The sequence below is a fragment of the Bactrocera tryoni genome, chromosome 1 (genome assembly GCF_016617805.1).
Source record: "Bactrocera tryoni isolate S06 chromosome 1, CSIRO_BtryS06_freeze2, whole genome shotgun sequence".
NCBI lineage: Eukaryota > Metazoa > Arthropoda > Insecta > Diptera > Tephritidae > Bactrocera > Bactrocera tryoni.
Window position 1 is genome coordinate 78,353,112 of NC_052499.1, and position 20,915 is coordinate 78,374,026.

A 20,915-nucleotide genomic window follows, 5' to 3' on the forward strand; every position below is an offset into this window, starting at 1 on the left:
CATTTTATTGTTTTTTTGCTTTGATTTTTACTAAACATTGCTGTAGAGTCTTTGAATTAAATACACAAAGTTATTGTTTTTACATTTTATTTATTTTTTTATTTTTTTTATTTTATTAGCATTAATTCTTTTGAATTTGTTGTTGCGGCTTTGCTTAACTGTTTTGGTTGCAAATGCTGACCTTTCGCCATTGCTTTACTCCTCATTCATCTTCATTCATAAACTACAAGTTTTTTGTGTATTTTCAGTTTATTTTATTTTCTCTTTAATTGCTAATTTTCATATTATCTACAATATATTTAAGTTTTCAGTATTTTTTTTTTAATTTTATTTTTTCCATTTTCATTGGTTTGTCTGTGTTTGTTGCTTTGTGTGCCGACAATTACTGCTTAGGATTGCTCTTATATTATAAGAAATTATTATATATTTATAAACAAATATTTGTAAACGCTCACAAAGTTCAACTAACACACTGCCACATATCCCGTATGCCCGTAGCTTATCTAGAGTGACTTATGCGGAAGAGTGCCGCACACGATTCGGTTAGTTTCGGTTAGCCGACCGGTTAGCATACTTTCCGCGTATGCGTAAACAAGTTCGCTGTAATTTTTTTATTATTTGTTGTTTTAATAATAAGCTATGTCGTGTATTTTTGTGACCCACATTCTTTTTTTTAATATATATTTATTTTTTTTTCACTTATTTTTAATATGTAAAGAGTTGTTTTTATTTATTTATGTAACTTATCAAACACACATCTCGCTTACTAAGCCTTACATATTTAATTAATTAATTACTTTAGACTAATTAATTTCATTTTGCAGCTAGCAATTAATAATTACAATTAAGTTTGCATTGCGTACATGTTTGTTGTAGTTGCTTTTGCATTTTGTACGTATGTGTTTATAAATATGATTGCGATGCTGCGATTGAAATGACTTGCCTTTCCATATTTTTCGTTTAACATTTAATATATTTTATATATATTTTTTATTACTTTTTACTTTAAGTTCTTTACAATATTACATATACATATAAATATATATATATATATATAATCGATTTTGTACAACGGAAAAACAAAATAAAAGTAAACTCAAAAGTTCGATACAGAACACTTAGCATTCAAATACAAGTATATATGTACCTATGTATGTGTATGTATATCGTAAATCGTAAATTAGCAAATGTAACGGTAAATATAAATCGTATTTAATTGCATACCTAAACCAGTATTTTAATTTTTTGTTTTATTATAAATTAATATTTTATTGTTTTGTATTTTTTTTATTTTTGTTTTTGTTTATTGTTTGTTCACCTACAAGCGTAGTTTCAATCGTTTGTGTACATTTTTGTATCAATTTATATCCTATATGCATAAATATATACTATACATATATATCACTATACATATATCAATGTGTTTATGTATGTATTTATTTATGTATACGTATGTACGTATATATGTGGAAAATGCAGTTGCAAATGTAGTTGTGTGTATGCGCTTGTATGCATGCATAATTTTATTGCTGTGTTTGTTGTGGGTATATGCTTAGTGCTGTGCGATTTGCTGTGGTTGACAATTACACTGAGCTAACCGAATTCATTTACAAAATATGATTTTGATTATAGAAGTTAAAGAGAAGCACAGAGAAAAAATATAAAAGAATGTGAGTGTTAAAGAAAAGAATGTTGCATGGCCTTTGTTGTGCGACATGATTTTGATTAAAAAATATAAAAAAAAAACAAAAAATATAGAAAATGTGAGTGTAGAAGAAGACAATGTTGCAAGCAACATGTTGCATGGCGCAACATGATTTTGATTAAATAATTATACATATATAAAAAACGTGAATGTAGAAGAAGCTAATGTTGCAAGCAACATGTTGCATGACGCTTTGTTGCGCAACATTTGTTAGGTAATAGCTAGCTCACTTTTTTTCGTTTTCAGTATGTGCCGTTAGTGTTGAAAATGTTACTGGCAACATTGTTGAGGCACATGTACATATGTATATACATATTTGTGTGTATATAGTGGTATATGAGCATATATATATGTGCATATAAAAGCTGCTTTATCAAACTGGATTTGACAAAATGTAAGTTATTTATAAAAAATATTTTAAAAAAGTGCTGCTTTATACTACTAGCACTACTGGCAACATAAATGTTGCTAAAAAAAGTTCCGAAATGTTGCTTGCGTTCGATGGCTATTAAGTTTATGAAAACTGCAAATAGGCAGATAATAATAAAAAATTACGGCAACAATTATTTACATTTTTCAGCAACATTGTTGCGAAACATTTTTTTACATTTTTCAGCATATTGTTGGGAGAAATACGTTTTCATATTTTTCAATAACATTGTTTCGAAATATTTTTTTACATTTTTCAGCAACATTATCGTCGAACATTTTTTTTTTAATTTTACAGCAACATTGTTGCGAAGGACATTTTTCAAATTTCAATAATATTTTTGCTAGATAAATATTTTCAACTTATTTCAGCAACGCTGTTGTCAGAAATTTTAAAAAATGCATGTTTTCATATTTTTAAGCAACTTTGTTGCGAAACATTTTTTTTTAATTTTTCAGCAACATCAAGATTTTTTTTTTATTTTTCAGCAGCATTTTTGCGGAACATTTATTTTTTTCATTTTCAGCAACATTGTTGCGATTTTTTTTCAACAATATTGTTGCGAGATACATGTTTTAATATTACTCGGCAACATTTTTTTTTAATTGTAAACTTATTCAATAAACAATTTTGAATTTTTCTATTTAAGACAATAAAATTAGATTTGTTGCAACACTTTAATGGTCTGTTGAATTGATTCAATAACAATTAAGTAAATACAAAATATATATTTTTTGGCACATGCCCATCTTAACTAACCAATGTAGTTGTTTTGAAATGTTAAGTTAATAACCGTTGAACAATATTTAAAGAATATGTTGCACACAATATTTACGAGTAATGGCAATTGTTAAAAAATATATATGAGCTCAAACATATTTAATAAAATTTAAAAAAATTAAATAAGTGAAAAAGAAGTAAACGTTTATATAACTGCACTCAACGGTAAAAATAAAGCTTTGTTTGAAATTTCAAGCCGTAAAACAAGAGCAACATTGTTGCGCAACATTTATTTTTTTAATTTTAAGCAACATTGTTGCGCAACATTATATGCATATTTTACTGCATAGAAATTTGCTAAAAAATAAATAAAAATTTTAATTCGCTTTAGTTTGAACAGCAAATCGCAGGGCACTAATTATACACTAGCAAATGGTTGGCAACGCTGTGACTGCGCTGTTTACTTCCTGTTCGCTATTGCCTGCTATGCAGCTTTGTCTTAACGCTTATAATTTCGGTTTCCTACACGCGGCGGCAAAAAGCTATCAGCTACCAGCTGCTTGCTGCTTTGGTAAGTATGCGCATGCGCATGCGCGCGTTTCGTATGTGTGTATATATGCGTGTATATGTATGTGTGTGTATGTGTATAAATTTATAAATTTAATTTTAATGCAGTATGTACTATATAAGATAGATAATAAAAAAATTAATGTTCATTAACTTTTTCCTCTCTTTTTCCGCCCGGTGTTTTGATTTTCTTTCCACATGATTTTAATTAATTAATTTCCTTTTGTAATTACTATACTTTAATCAATTAATTATAAACTTAATTTTCTGGCTTTGCTTTGCATGTTGTTGTTGTGGTTGTGTTTTTCTTGCTTTTTTGTTTTGTCTGTATTTTTTATGTTTGTTTTTTAGCTTTGTTTTGTTTATGTAATTGTTTTTGTGTTTTCTTAGCTTTGTGTGTTGTGGTCTGCTTTGCTGCCGTCGCCAGCGTCGACGCCGTAGCCAGCGTATGCGCCACTACGCCGCCGCCTGTGGCCCTATATTATTTTTGTTGTTGCTGCAATTTGCGTTGTGTCAGCTGCGCGGCCAATTCACCGCCCACCATTTTGCTGTGTCCGTTGGCCAGCAACGGCGCTTCGCCGTTCTTGTACACGCTGCCGTTCCCCGTCGACGTCTTGACGCTGCCGTTCATGCTGACGCCGCTGCCATTGATCAGTGTGGTCGCTGGCACCGACGCTGCTGCGGTTTTGTAGCCATTCTTCGGGTAACCGTTGGCAACGCTGCCATTGCTGATGACACCGTTGCTGACGTGACCGTTAGCGAGTAACGCTTTCTTCTCCTCACCTTCAGCGGCTTTGTTGTTGCTATCCTTCTGCTTCACTTCGTCCACATCGTCGTCGTACTTCTCTTTGCGCTGCAAAATGAACATCAATAAATTTTTGTGTTTCTATTTGGAGAAAGTGCAAGAAAATAAAATAAATGTTGCAAGTGTTAATCACAACCATTAGCCCACGGACACCATGCATTACAAGTGCGGTTCGGTTATTGTGGTGCAATGGGAGGCAACAGTAAGTGCATGGCGGGGGTAATGTTACACATAAACACATACAAACATACAAAGAAGTAATTGCATGATGAGTGGACAGATTGCATGAATGGAATATTTTTATTGTTTAAAAAGTTTTATAATTTTAATTTTAATTTTTTTTAATTTTTTAAATTTTTTTAGTTTTTAAAATTTTATTGATTTTTTAAATTTTTTATTTTGTTTTATTTTTTTCATTGTAGATTTTTTTTTAATTTTTTTAATTTTATTAAATTTTATTAATTTTTTAAATTTATTGATTTTTTAATTTGTTTTTTTAATTTTTTTTTATTTTTTTATTTTAGATTTTTTAAATTTTTTTAATTTAATTTTTTTAATATTGTTAATTTTATTTAATTTTTTGAATTTTATAATTTTTTTACAAATTTATTTTTAAATATTTTTTTTATATTTTAATGTTTTCAATTATTATTTAATTTTATTTTAATTGTTATTTTTTTTATTTTTTTGCGTCGATGAATGTTGTATGGATGTTTCATTTTCGTGAAGGCATTTAATTAATTTTCATTGAACGATGATATTTTTACGATGGATTGGTTGATTGCATGGTGGATAGCAGATAGTAGCAGTTGATTGTTTGTTGTAGTTGTTACAGTTGTTTACAGTTGCGGCAAGCAAGTAATCGACACGGGATGAAACGAAAGTGAAGAAAAAAAAAAATCAAATTATTTAGCAACAAGTTCTTAGCTTAAGTCTTTTGTTTTTCTCATACTACATTTATATTGCATTTGGCTGGTGAATAAGCACATCGCAAGCTGACACAACAAAAAATCATAAGTGTTATAACCGTAATAATATTATAAAGAAAAAATAATTTGTAAAATTAGACAAAATTGAGAAACACATTCATGTAAGTATAAAGCCAATAATATATTTTAAAAATAAGTGTACGAAAAGTTTCGTCCCAAAGCCTAATTTCTGGAAGCAGCTGCTTGGATTGCAGTTATCATAGTAAAATGGTAAATAAAAGAATTTAATGATTTATATACACAATATTTCTTTCTTTTGATTTTCTTTCGGTTAAAAATATATATATTTTTTTAAATTTTATTTTATTTGTAATATATCGAAAACTGGACTAGATGTTAACCCTAGTAAGACGGAACTGATGCTATTCCCATATAAAACTACCCCGATTACAACTTCCCTCACTCAAATTCTCTATCCCCACACCAAAGTATTTGGGTATGAAGGTAGATACCAAACAGAATTGGAAAATTAATATTGATAGACGTATTAGGAAAGCTAATAAGCGTATTAGCTAAATGATACTCGGCAGAACCTGGCGTCTAAAACCCAATATAGTCCTGTGTATACGGCCGTCATTAGACCAACACTTACGTAGAGAGCACTGGTTTGGTGGGCAGCATTAAATAAACAATATAACATCAGGAAGTTAAATGAAATGTAGAAAGTAGCGTGGCACGGGTTATCGGAGCGTCTAAGTCATGTCTGAACGATGCGCTAAATATGCTCTTGCATCAAGTGCCCATAGAAAATTTCATACGTACAAGTAAAATAGCAACATTTTCTGCTATAAGAATTAAGGAGATGGGTACTTGGTATAGGAAGAATTATGGATAAAAAGTAAAAAAAGTAATTAAAGTATTTAATTAAATTGTATTAGAAATAAATATGAAAAGACAAAAAAATATTCTTATAAAAAAAACGCGTTAGTTTGTCATAATTTGGTGTTGGAGAATATTTATGACTAAAAAAATCGAATGAATTATTTTATTATATATACTTTTGTATTTTCAAATATTTCGTTTTAGCAAACATTGGAAATAATTGCGGCTTCAAGTGTTTGTGACCGAAAAGTACAGCCAAAAATTAGTAATTCGATTTTGGGTAACAAAAACAGCATTTTGTTCTGCTACTCAATGGATAGTGTTGAATCCTCTATGAAGATGAAATCTAAGAATTTGAAATTTAATTTGAAAATACTAATAACAGGCTCTTGTGGACAAGAGCGAAGACGAAGAAATATCAATACTATCATTGTGTATTTCTGACTGGAAATACATATTTTATAATATATAGTATAAACTACTTTAGGGCCCTCAAAAACTTATCATATCTGTATGTTAATATGTGGGGAAATTATACCTGCGAAAGCAGTTAAACTTAAGGTTTGCGGATTTCAAGGTAGTCTTTATGAACTCAAAGGGTTCTATTATCAAGTTTAAGTTGCTAGATATTTTAGGAATGGAAACAAAAGGGAGAACGAGTTTATAGCACAATTTACAAACATGCATCATATTTTCTTTATTAAGTGCATGTCTTCAATAGATCAGTAGTCATGAATATCGTTTAAGTCGACAACACAGTCGGGAAGGTGGGGTTATGGTATGGATCACGCTTTGTGGAATGTCAAAACGTTAATATCATGGCTTGGCCATCATATTTTCTGGGTTCTAAGGTAATTGATTATGTTTACACAGAAACCCTATGAAGGAGGAAAGCAATACGAAGATGAAAAAACATTTGTTCCAGCAACTAAATCCACTGGAGCGAGTACTCGTTAAACTACATAGATACCATGTACATACATATGTATCTCTCAATGTAGTACAGGATATATAAAGTTATTGCAATAAAGGGAGCAAATATGTATTACTGAAATTATTTAAGAAATCAAAAATTTGTATAAAAGCTTTTTTTATAAGGACTAATAACTAATTTTTTTCGTATTTCCAAATATTAATTACTATTCCAACACAATTCAACACAATTCCGCTAAATCGCGCACATTTCAACGTAAATGTCAACTTAAGAGATTCGTAGCAAAGAGAGCAATTAAACGGCAAGAGAGAGTGACATTTCCAAAGCAACACACGACTTCATAAAAATCTTTGTTTTTGCTCACTAACATTCGTTTGCATTAGTGAGGCTGTGCTATCACAGCGCTTTTACCTACACCTAGCTTTAATAGCTAGCGCTAGCGTTAATGATGCACAATATTAGCATCGCTTATTACGCCCCGAGATGAAGCTAAACATTCCACACATATTACGCTGTGGGAATGATATTGAGAAATGGCTGAGATCGCGGCGAGGCAGTCAAGTAGCCTAGTAACCGAGAAAGAAAACCGACAATGGAGAAACAGTAACATATAGTTATTTAGTAGCGAACCATGAAATTCATTGTTCAATTATGTAATAATCGAAACTTTCACTTGCATCACCAACGGCGGCCAGCAGCGAACGGCAAGCGGTGCCAAGCGTCAACACCATCGTCATTGCCGTCATCAGCTACAACTCCAGCGCCATTGTTGTCAACGTACAACAACAAAGCCAGTGCTTAACTTTTTTTTGAATTATGATTTTTATTCACGCTGGTTTTTGTATTGAGCTTTTCAATCTGTTCAATGCATTAGGAGGCGTTGCGGCTTTACGTTGTGCGCTGCCGTGATTTTGTAGTTTGTTTTTGTTTCTTCGTTTTTATTGTTTGCTGTTGGCAATTATACGATGGTTTTGGTTATTTCCTTCAACTTGCATATCTCAGGTGTACTTGGTGTATATTTTTGCTTTTGGTGCGTGAAGGAGGTTTGCTAACTGCTTTATTTATGAAGTTTGCACGATATTTTCGTGTTTTTAGTTGGTAAAATTTTTTTTTTTTTTAAATTTAAACTTAAGTATAAAATTTTTATAAATTTAATTGCTAATTTGTGTGCTAATTCACCTAAAAAAAAAACAATAATAGTAATTTAAGAAATTCAGTTAAATTAATGGATCATTAATTTTGTTTTTATCATTGTTAAACGCCAGATTTCGACTTTTTGAAAGAAATCAATTAAAGTGAAAATTAATTACAAAAAAAAAAATTATTTGTTAATTATTTTTTTAGTATTTTTTATATTAGCTAAACCTCAGATTTCGACCTTTTTTAAAGAAAACTAATAAGCTAAAAATTCATTAAAAAATTTAAAAATTAATTAGTTAAAAAACTAAAACAATGTTATTATAGTTTTTTTTATGATTACCAAGGTCCAGAATTTGCATTTTTTGTGACAGAAGTCAATAATTTTAAAAATTTATTTAAAAAAAAATTTAAAATTATTTGATTATTATTTAATTTAATATAATTTTTTTAGTATTTTTTCCATTATTGCTAAACCCAGTTTTCGACATTTAAAAAAAAGCACTCAATTAAGAATTAATTAAAGAAAAATTAAAAGTTAATTAAATAAAATTAAAGACTAATTAGTTATAAATTTAATATATTTTTTTAATATTTGTTTTATGACTGCTGAAGCCTATTTACGATTCTTTTTAAAGAAGCCAATAAATTAAAAGTTAATAAAAAAATTAAATATTAATTGGTTATAAATTTAATGTTATTTTTTCAGTATTTTTTTTCGATCTTCTTGAAAGAAATCAAAATGTAAACTGAATTATTTAGCTTCACTTTGTTTTTGAAATGATCAAAAAAGCGAATGGAATTTTTTTCTAAATTTGCTATCTGTGACTTTTCACAAACATTTTTTCAATTTAATATTATTTAGCAATTTATTTTTACATTATGTTTTTTCTATTTTTTTTTAAATTTATTTATGGCGAAATCTTAATATAATCTTTTCTAACTCCTCCTCGGAGAATTTATAAATTTTTATAAAAACCTAAAAGCTACCGTTAATAATAATTTTGTTTAGCAACATTGTGATATCAGGAATCAAGTTAAACTGCGTCCATATTGCTTGCTTCTTGCTCGGCTAACGGCACTATATACGCTTGTATGGCGAGTGTGCGTATTGTTTTGACCAAAGGGTGGCGAGGTGGAGCGCGCTTTTTTGGTTCTTATGCATGAATTCTGCTGAAGTTATTTGGTTTTTTTTAACAATTTTTTGAAAACTTGGAATCGAAGTAAAAATTAAAAGTAAAGTTCACAAAAATAAACTTAAACATATATAGACTACTATAAAATGGCGCAGTTTGGATTCGAGCTACTTAAATGATGAGGTCTAGTGCTATAACGTGGAAAGGAACTACAAGGTTCTAGAAAATAATTATCTAGAAATTAAAAAATATTAGTAAACGAAAACTATAACAAAAAAAAAAAGTATATAACATAAATAAATATTTTTTGAGTTAGTGCTAACTTGTGCAGTGCTTGCCAGTAAGAAAAACAGCTAGATATGTATACAGTCGAATCTCGTTAATTGTAAAAATATTTCACCGTACTCTAAGGAGAAAAATAAAAAATAAAATAAATTAAAATAAAATACAATAAAATAAAATAAAATAAAATAAAATAACATAATAGGGGGCCCCATCCAAGAAAAGAGAAAGCTTATAATTTTGACGGCAATCAGGGTTCTATTATACGGAGCTGAGATCTGGGCAGATGTTCTTAAAAAGGAAAACGGCACCGCAGCCCTCAGATTTGTATCAGCCTATCGAATGGTATCCGGCGATGCAATATTAGTGATAAACGCTAATACCCCAATTGACCTTCTGGCATACGGAAGGAGAAATCTTTATGAGCTAAAGAAAATAAAAAAAGACACGATACTCACATGTCAACGAAGATGGGGGAATGTGAGTCGCGGCAGATGACGGCCAGACTAATAAAAGACCTACACTTTTGGATAAGCCGTAAATTCGGAGAAGTCTACTTTTACACAACTCAGCTGTGACGACAGCACTGATGATGCGTAAGGCATTTGCCACCACATCAAGAAGGGCTAAGTTCGGGTGTCACCGAACAATTTATACTCTCGCATGATAAAGTAATAATAATTCACATATTTTTTTATTTTGCTGTAAAATTAATTAGATTAGATCAATTTGGGTACTTTGATTATTGAATTGTATTTTCATTTCCTAATATACATATATATTATACAGAGAAGGCATCAGATGGAATTCAAAATAGCGTTATATTGGAAGAAGGCGTGGTTGTATTTCGTACATGTCATCAGGGTGTTAAGAAGTGTTTTGGTTCATAAGTGAGCGACGCCACGCCCATTTTCAATTTTAAAAAGCCTGGGTGCAGCTTCCTTCAGCCACTTCTTCCGTTAAATTTAGTGTTTCTGACGTTTTTTGTTAGTCGGTTAACGCACTTTTAGTGATTTTCAACATAACCTTTGTATGGGAGGTGGGCGTGGTTATTATCCGATTTCTTCCATTTTTGAACTGTATATGGAAATGCCTGAAGGAAACGACTCTATAGATTTTGGTTGACATAGCTATAGTAGTTTCCGAGATATGTACAAAAAACGCCCACTTTTCCAAAAAAAATTACGTCCAAATATGCTTTCCTAATGCGATCCTTTGTGCCAAATTTCACTTTAATATCTTTATTTATGGCTTAGATATGAAGCTTTATAAGTTTTCGGTTTCCGCCATTTTGTGGGCGTGGCAGTGGGCCGATTTTGCCCATCTTCGAACTTAGCCTTCTTATGGAGCCAGGAAATACGTGTACCAAGTTTCATCATGATATCTCAATTCCTACTCAAGTTACAGCTTCACGGACGCACGGACGGGTGGACAGACGGACGGACAGACATCAGGATTTCAACTCTACTCGTCACCCTGATCACTTTGGTACATAAAACCCTATATCTGACTCTTTTAGTTTTAGGACTTACAAACAACCGTTATGTGAACAAAACTATAATACTCTCCTTAGCAACTTTGTTGCGAGAGTATAAAATATGTTTTAAATGCCAAGGAGCTAAGCACTGCACATAAAACCGTTTGGATGAACAAGAAAAAGCGGACGCAAAAAAACCACACTCACCGAATTTGTGTCTGTGAATCGATGCTGAGTCACAACAAAATATATTAATTTCTGAGGCAGCCGGTTACTGGTGATGAAAAGTGATTCACATACGACATCGTCTAGCGAAAATAGTTGTAGTCAAATCAAAGTGAGCTAGCGTAAACGGTGACAAAGCCAAGGTTGACAGTGAGGAAGTGTTTGGTGGGATTGACAGGGAATCAACCACAGTGAGCCCTTCCCCTAAGGCCAAACTTTTAATTTGAACCTCTTTTCTGGATCATCTGAAGGAAATATTTGCCCCGAAAATATCATATTTGGCCAATAGAAGAACTGTGATCCATCGGTATGCTCAAGGACCTTGGTTGTAGGGTTCTTACGCAGCTTAGAGCTCGCACCTTGCACCAAATGACTACTGCCGCTGTCAGATATAACCAATATATAACCATTTCATAACCAAAACTTAAATTTTGTTTTGTTCCGGTTAAATACATTTCCCTAACGCTTGCTTATTTACTTTGCTTTCAGTGCTTTCTACTCATATTTGCTTACCTGCACATGTATTTGCCAAACATAAAAGCGTATATATGTGCGTGCATTAATATGTGTGCATGTGAGCATATGCTAGAAGCGTTGTGAATGCTTATATATATTCATTCGCTTTGTAAATGTTTTTATATGCTGACACAAGTTTGGAAAAATGCAACGCTGCGCGCATCTGTGTGTGTGAGGACAACTTGCCAACTTACTCACACGCACACATATACTTGCTCATATTTGTTAACATAGCTAATGTCAAGCTATTGTTGTTATTTATACACACTTCCTCGCGTTTTCCCAGTATTTCCCATAGACTCTCTTGAACATTGTTCCGTGAAAAGTGTGATTTTGCCGCTGGCATTCTGCAGCAACGCAGCATTGTGTATTTGTTTATTTATTCATACATAGTATTCACTCGTATTTGTATGTGTTTGTGCATGCTAGCTAATTTGCCCACGTGAGGCTGCCATTTTGTTTTGCACGTTCATTCAATTTCCTCAAACGCACACCTTTGGAATAATCATTAAAAATCAATGTGCCCTCTATGGCTGTGTAAGTTTTTATTAATGTATGTGTATATATGTTGCTGTAAAGTTTCCACTATTTTATTATTGATTGGAAAAGAAATGTGTGCTGCAAATTTCCAACAGTTCTCACTTTATGGCGGATTGAGTGAAAATTGCACGCTTCATACTAAAATATTGCTTCTGAAAGTTGTGTGTGAATAGTAAATTGACCAGGATATTATTTGTATCCATTGACATCAACCAGTCTTCTTCTTTGGCAATACCCGCTGGTTGTTCAACTGCCGAGAACACGAGAGAAACTATACTAGTCTCTATCGCTTGGCGAGTTCCCTGCCATTTGTACATCCCAAAGTACTTGGTCCTTCCAGACGCGTCGCTGTCTTGATTGGAAGGAGTTTCGTCACTCGTGGTTCTAGACGCTAAATTCTCGAATGCTAATTTACCTCAGCATGCTTTTGTTGATCAATATTACGAGTTAGATCTTCTATAAACCGAACTAGTTTGATCTTATGTTGGAGGTAATGAATGTAAACACTCCATAACACATACGTTTGAAAGCCATCACTTATTTATATTTAATATAACGCTTCTTAACTTGAACAGTGTAAACCCTTCAAGAGAATTTACACATATAAAAGTTAATTACAATTATTTTACAGAAATATCGAACTGAGCTTCAAAGACTATAACATTGGACAGAGGTAGTTTTACGATATATAGGAACTTTTTTCTTTGAATATAAGCTCAACTTAAAAGAAGCAGCTGCAGTTAAAGATATATGCAGTAAAGTTAGTTTATCTTGCAAAGTAATATTAAACTAATGATGCACAGTAATGCTTGAACAGAAAACAAGAAATAGAGTATGTCTGCAATAGCGCAGCAGCTATATTCTGGCATATTCAGTCCATAAACAACTTGGTTGCCCCTTTAGTAGATACCGATAAACAAACTCGTGATTCAAACCAGTTTTAAATTAAAAATTTCAAAATCTTCCACAATAGTTTCAACTAAAATACAATATTTATGTACTTTTATGTATGTCAATTACTATGTTTGGTATTGAGTGTGACTTGCCTACCTGTATAGATATGTCACATGTAAATGCTTGAAATCGAGCCGTACTACACATAAATATACATATATTTATGAGTCAACTACACCGTACCATACAGCTTGGACTTAACGAAATTTACTTTACGGAAAGTTTCTATCGCACTTACCTGAAAAGAAAAGAAAGAAAATATATAAAGATTATTTATTTATTATATATAAGAAAATTAATATGCACAATAAATACATATTTTTATTTAATTTAGAAAACTAAAGTATAGAATTACAAAAATTTCACAGTTAAATTAAAGAGCAAAGGAAAATATAAATATGCACGGAACTCCTGTATCTTTTTAACAAAGATGAAAAAAATTTAAAAATTATTATAACTATAATTTATGAAATTTATAAAAAAAGGTAATATTTTAATATTTTGCTTAAACATTAACAGGTCGACAAACACTGTGGCGTATACGTAATATTTTATTTAAATAGTACAATATTAAGTATGCTAGTAATAAAACCACAGTAAATTGAGTCTTTTTATTGTGGGCCTGTTCCAATAATAACCAGTTTGAACAAATATATATAAAAGGTATACTGGTTGGAAAATAATAGTTAAAGTACAGGGTGGCGTACGAATCGTGCTGTAAAAACAAACGGTAATAACTTTTTTAATCAATGCATCACATTTATTTATTTGCTTGTGCAGCAAATTTTATTTTATTTTTTATAGTTAATTACTTCTACAAATTAAGGGCCGTAAATGATCTGAAGTTGGGATTGCCTCAATTATATTATCCTTAAATTTAGTCAGATTTCTAGGTTATGTTTTGTACTTCTATGAGCAACAAATAGTGAGGCTTTGTTCATAATTGTCACGTAAAAATTGGTACAAATTACGAGTTTTCAAAGAAGGTCGAGAATGCGTTGAGCGCTACTCCGGAAATTTACTTTAACAACTGTTTCGAAGATTGGAAAAAACATTAGTACAAATGTATTTAGGCCAAAGGGTGCTATTTTAGGTGGAACGACATCGATTTTGAAGCATAAATTTAGAATTCTCGACCCTCTTTAAATAATTTGTACCACTCAGAAACACAAGCTCGCGACATAAACTGATTACCGAAGTCCTTTGCCAATATTCTGAACGTTTCGGCACCAGAAATTTGATTTCGCACACAAAATTTAATGGAACTTCATTGTCGAATCATCGTAGAAATCGACGAATGCTCTTTATGTACTTCAGAAGACCACCAAAGTGACCTAGAACAAAATATTTCGACGAATGGGTTTTCGGGCAAAATTTAAACTAAAAATTCTTGCTATTTTTTGCCTAGAGAATTAATTGTATATCTTTAAATAACGATGCCTATTGACAGTTACTGTTAATCTGTTTTTTTCAAAGAAGTGTGTTCCGAAAATACACCTCTCAAGACTGCCCCTCACACAGTGATTCAATCTAGGTGAAGTTCAGTTTCTCGATTATTTCAGGATGTGATTCACTGCATATACGTTAAATTTGTTTGTTTACATATACGCTTAAAGTAGGCATCACCAGGCATAAAAATTCAAATTATGGTACCGATGCTTTCTTCAACCCCTTTTTTGGGTATCCCAAACTTTCATTTAAAAAATGGAAATAATAATTTGTCAAATAAAAAAAAAACAGTTTATTATTCATGCAGAAAAGGGTTATTAGGGTTCGTTTTTCTGGGACGATTCATGCGCCACTCTGCAGCATGTATGTTTCCCTGCATCGTTTTAGAAGGCAAAAGTGTTAGATCCCACGACAATCGGATCTACGTAACCGGAACGGACCCGGATTTTTTACCCGATCAAGGACTGCAAACTCGGCGTAATTCTGCCGCTACAAAACCCACAATAAAATGTTTTGTACGAAATTGAGACTAGTTTAAACATTACAGGTATACGGTCCGCAATTAAAGTCGCGAAAGAGAAATATAGTCTCAAAAAAAGTGCTTACTTTCAGGCGTTGGAAGCAATTTTATTACCTTATTTCATATATTGTATTTATTGTGTGCGTATTTTCTAATTTTTTAATATCATATGTTTTCGAACAACACCCCATTTTGTCTATCAGAATATGGGCTAACGCTTTTACTTAATAAAATACATATGTAAAATTACGGTGAATAACTGGCATGGAAGCGATTTTTCCACGGAACCAAGAGCCACACACGTGCACTGCTTACTAACGATAATTTTAATTGCTATTTTCTATGACAGGCAAAAAGGTATCAATTATTTCTAGTTACTTGCACGCAATGCTGGCTACCTAGGGATAGCTGTAGTGAGAAACGTTGTTAAAATGTATGGTATATTGGTCATGCTTTAGTAATTGCTTATCACATATCTTATGCATGCACAACTTTAAACGTGACCCTAAAGTGAACTATAGATTTTCCGAAGCAAACAAAATAACATTAATATGTATATGTTAAATTTTTTCCAGTGTAACAATTTTGTGTACTTTTGCCCTTTTCATTTTGCCTCTCACACATTTTTTACATCATTATTTCCTATTTGTCACACTCTTATTGCGAATGAATATTTAAAATGATTCACGTTGCTGTTGGCCACACATGTAGTCGGCAATAAATTATACGCCTAAATTTATGCTACATAAATTCGCTGGACAATAGCATTTATTAGGCGCGTGCCTACAGTTGATGCTTATTTATTATATATTTATTTATTTATGCAGTTGCGTTCGTAGTTTGGGGCTTATATATAAGTTTCGCAGAGTATCTCAAATAGCTTTGAGGTATATTTTTTCTGTCCAATTTTATTTACATTTATGCCCAATAAAGCAGATGAATTTTATGCAACTTCAAAAGTGCTTAATTTACTAACAAGTTATTTGATGGAAAGATATAATAATTTGAGAAACTCAAGAAATGACATTGAGCAACACCAAAAGCTCCGTCAGAAGCGGGAAGGACATCTCCGAGCAGTTCCATAGTATACGAAGATTCAGACAAATCGACTCTCTATCGTGAATATAACACTTCCGAAGAAATTGGAAAAATGAAGCAACAATTACGATTTCTATATTGCATACTGTTAGGCAATTCGAGCTTATAGTTGGAATTTCATTCATGCACATCATACAAATATGCAATTCTCAACCGGTTATATATACCTTAACGATATAAAATGATGAAAAGAAAATATATGCTAACTTTCGCACAAAATTTAAAAAATCTTTTTATTCCCTTGATGTGTACTCTATGGTTTCTACTCACTTTTCACTTTCTGACGCCATGTTGTTATTTTTATGGTAAGCATGTTTATTCACTACCCATCCTTTTCATTCCATTGCAATTTACTCTTATCTGCTTAATTCATTTTCTCGGGGCGCCACCACAAAATTCTCTATTCTATTTATTTCCTCAAGAATTATGCTAATGCCTCGCATAACTGCAGAAAAGCGCTTCATTTGTGCAACTTAATGTCACTGGCGCGTGCTCGAAACCGTTGCATTGTGAGTGTCTTATTGCCTCACACCCTTCCACGGCCAGCAACATGATGAGCACGTCTAAACGGAGAGATGCCTGGGAGGCTGGTCATAGGAAAACAAGTGGACACTCATAATCATTACGTACATTTTTGTGTGTTTCCCATTCAGAAAGCTCATAAAATACTTTTCCTAATGATAATTCAATGGTGTGTGGCAAGTACATAAGCAGGCAGGCAGGCAGGAAGGAAGACCATGTGAAGTGGTAGTCATTGAAGTAGATAATGTAAGCAACAGAGAAAAGAACAATTGATGGATTTAATGAGTCACACAATGAGTAGAAGAATGATGTGCTGCTACGCAGCTGTGTCGCATAAGAGTGATTGCGAAGCGCGTTATCAGCGAATAAAAGGAAGTATAGTCGGTAGCTAGGCGCCTGACTGTGGGCGGCATTCAGGCCTTAGATATTTGGCTAGTAATAAGTGGCCACACTTTAATATACGAACAAAATATGTTTTTGGGAATGTAGTGTCGGTCTATTGTATATTTTTAGCTAGGGTCACAGGTCTTGAATATGTTTTGCTATTTTTCGTATATTTTTAGCAATAATATTATTATGCTACATAATGCTAAACCAAGTTGTAAGCAGTCTCTTATTAGCTAGTATATTCAGAGTAATTCTTCCTACCCGAAAACATGAAGGAAGGGCTGAGTTCGGTTGTAATCAGACATTTCATGCTGTTGCTAGGAGCAAAGCCGGGGAATTGCTTTCAGCTCTTAGCAAAGCCTCATTTTAAAAACGTTGCGAAAGAATTCAACATTCATTTTTGGAAGAAATCCTGAATAGATTGTATCTTATTTACTAATCTTATAGGTCATGGATTAAACTAGTTTTATACTTATATTTTCCTCCTGTTCTATTCACCACATCTCGTTCCCTGGACTCATGAAAGGACGTCGAGTAGGTTGGAAAATTAAAAAATGCATCGAAGGAGCTAAACGATATCACAAAAATGACTTTTTAAGTGCTTTGAGGATTGAAAAAAAATTTGGATAGATTACTTTGAAGAGGACAAATTAGATATTCAACAATAAAGAAACAATTCTTTAATAAAAACAAAATTCACCATACTTTTTGATCAAACCTCGTATGTCATTTATCAGCCAGACAAACTGAACGAGTTGTTTTGAGTAATAGTTTCGGAGATACCGCCTTATGAACTTGCGTGCTTAAGTTTGTGCGCTAAGCTAAGTGTGCCGTCTTTAACGGTTTTTCTCGAAATTGAGTTTTTGAGGTCGGTTGGCAAGATTTCTCGAGAACTACTCAACCGACCATCCTGAAATTTTACAAAGGTGTTTGGGATACTAATCTTACTCTGAATAATTCTTTTTTCGATTACAACTATTGGAAAAAAAACGTCGCGAAATTTTCACAGAATTTTTTTTTTTTAAAGTCTCTCAAAAATTAATTTTTCATTTTTGTTTTCTTTAGTGCAAGTTCTAAGATAAGTCTCAATAGCCGAGTTTAAAATATTTTTTTAAAGAATTTCAAATTTGATTTGTTAATAGTGTTTGTTTGCAACAATAAAATATTTTTATTTTTTTACATAAGAAAAAAAAATTGTTGAAAAAGGGATGTTTTTAACCCGAAGCAAGATAATTCGGTACCGGAAATATGAAAAAAATCAATTCGAGTTATTTCTGTCAACCTTTATAAAATTAAATTTTAAACATATGTATATTATTTTAGTAACCCGAAACTAAATCAGTAATCAGATGTAAGATTTATAGTTTGTACATTGTAAAAGTTAGTGTAATGAAAACTTAATACAACCGCATATTTGCAAAGGTTTTCGAAGGACCATCCGGTATTAAGTGCTACAATTACACAAGGAAGAATTCGTTTTTATACTAGGACAGTTATTTATATATATTATACCAAATTGTATTTAGCATTATTTATTATGTATAACCATTGAAAGCGTGTCTGCAATATTTTTTGTATGAAATGCCGCAAGTGCATGCTTTTCTCTGTAATTGAACACGTGAAATTGCCAAGTACTTAAGTGCCACATACACACACACTTACATGGTGAAAGGTTATTTCTGTATACGTACTATTGCATATAGCTTTACAAAGCGAAAAATGCAATTGCCAGTTGAACAGGCAAATATACTTAAGTGTCAACTTAACTGTACATGTGTGTGTGTGTACTCATATGATCGTAAAAGCTTATATGTAGTAAAGGCTATTGAATACAAAAATATATGTGTATCTGATTGATATTACTCGAAGTATGTGCGTGTGAGTTATTTGGTTGTATGTGTGTGTATTTGGCTAATACACAAATCGATAAATTGTCATCTAGTTACCGGAGCAGTCATTGGATAATACCGCAATTCAATGGCGATCGCTTTCACACGTGGGTTACATATATGCGTGTCTTTAAATGTAGTTGAGTTCTGCTGTGTTGAACTGACGCTCAATGATTTAATGGTTAAAATAAAATAAAACTAAATTACTTAATATTATTAGATTAGGTTAGGTTAAAGTGGTAGGCCAATGAGCCACGCATACACCAGTTTTGGGTCCTTTGCGATACCAGTTCGAGTTGATTTTCTAGGTTCAAGATTAGTAGTCATCATGTAGAACGGCTGCGCTTGACACGAATTTTAAAAGGATTGTGTGGCCTTATTGTCGATAACTCCTCCAGTGTATAATATCGTGGGGATTACAATTGCTTACTGCGCCGTATTGCAGGGCAAGTGCACAAGAGATCCTCCATTGTTTCCCTGGTTTCCTCGATCTGTCAGCCCCATTGTGCAGACGTGTGTGCCAATAGGAATTCTGTGTACTTCCGATTTACCGCTTTCCTAACAGCCCCATTTTCTGCTGTATTTGGATTCAACACAGCCAAACTAACACATATCCATAAGATAACTCACTTAAAGCAAACAGTTGTGTTGTACAATTTATGATGGTTGGCTTAGTTTTACTCAGACTACACGAATTATACAAATGTGTGTCTAAGCATATTTACTTATCACCGCCAAATCTTGACAGATAAATAATCAATTACAGCAAAGTCAAAAACATGGACTGAGAGCGAGATAAGTAGACAGACAAGGAAGTCTACACAAAAGCAACCGGCTTGAGAAATGAAAACCAACACAGCTACGGCGTCAATAAGCAGATAAGCAAAGCAAACCGAAATGCTAAGTAATGCAGGCCACAAAAAGTAGATTAAATGCAGAATAGGAAGAGAAGAAGTAGCAGGATATACAGCTTTGAACGAAGCTATGCAAAACAGTCAAATTATAGATATTCGCACATGTACAGGGTCTTTTCATTTGGATAGGTTTACTTGTGATTTTCTTTTTTTGTCATTTTATAATCCAATGCAAGTAGTAAGAAAATGAATGATAAACGTGGTTGAAAACAGTAGATTTAGCATAAAAGTTTAGAAATAAGCTTATAAGCCTTATATCACACCAATATTTTGTGCAACAAATCGAAAGCGTATTACTGAATTTAGAATGTAGTAAAGACCTTAAATAGTTTCGCCACAAACCTCAAAAACTTAAAGTCGCTCCTAAGCTCGATTGAAATCAAGGTTAGTTCATATTTTTGGCAGTACTTCGTCAATTATGGTTAATGGATTCGCTAAGTATATTCGTGTATAGTTGTGAGGTTACTTCCGGAAGCTGTATGAAGCTCGGAGTTCCTAATGAAGAACACAGCGAAGCATACCATGCCGCTCATGGCAGAGGGGTTTGGCAAAGTGGAAATAATCTCGTCTCAACAAATAAACACTTCTTATTCTAGATTACCCAGCAAATTTGAATATACAGCTGCGAGATTTTTAATAGCAGTGCCCACCCCATGTTTCGAAAACTGTTGGTACATATTTTACATTACAAAATTGGTACTTCGTATTCACAGGGGGTTTTACCACAACGTAAAGAAAAGTTTCTGCACACAATAAATTTAAGTTAAATTGATATTTTATTTAATAAAAAATTTTTTTTTGAACCAAGTACATAAATTAATGGAGCAAACAAATAGCAGTATTTCAGTTTATTATAACTTAGAGGTAATTACGGCAAAAATAAATGCTAATTGATAT

The 20,915-nt window shown here is 32.4% G+C and overlaps 1 protein-coding gene across 9 annotated transcripts in view; it reads right to left on the minus strand.

The window, feature by feature from the left end:
- Positions 1-3,745: 3,745 nt before the first annotated feature.
- The window catches only part of LOC120768081 (elongation of very long chain fatty acids protein AAEL008004), a 142,396-nt gene continuing 125,226 nt past the window's right edge, over positions 3,746-20,915 (minus strand). For 6 of the 9 annotated variants that reach the window (XM_040094613.1, XM_040094648.1, XM_040094639.1 and 3 more), the window contains one exon: positions 3,904-4,308. In XM_040094613.1, coding sequence (XP_039950547.1) covers positions 3,904-4,308 — 405 coding nt within the window. Of the gene's footprint in view, positions 4,309-20,915 lie in introns of all 9 variants that reach the window. The other 3 variants (XM_040094670.1, XM_040094662.1, XM_040094679.1) reach the window with 2 other exon arrangements.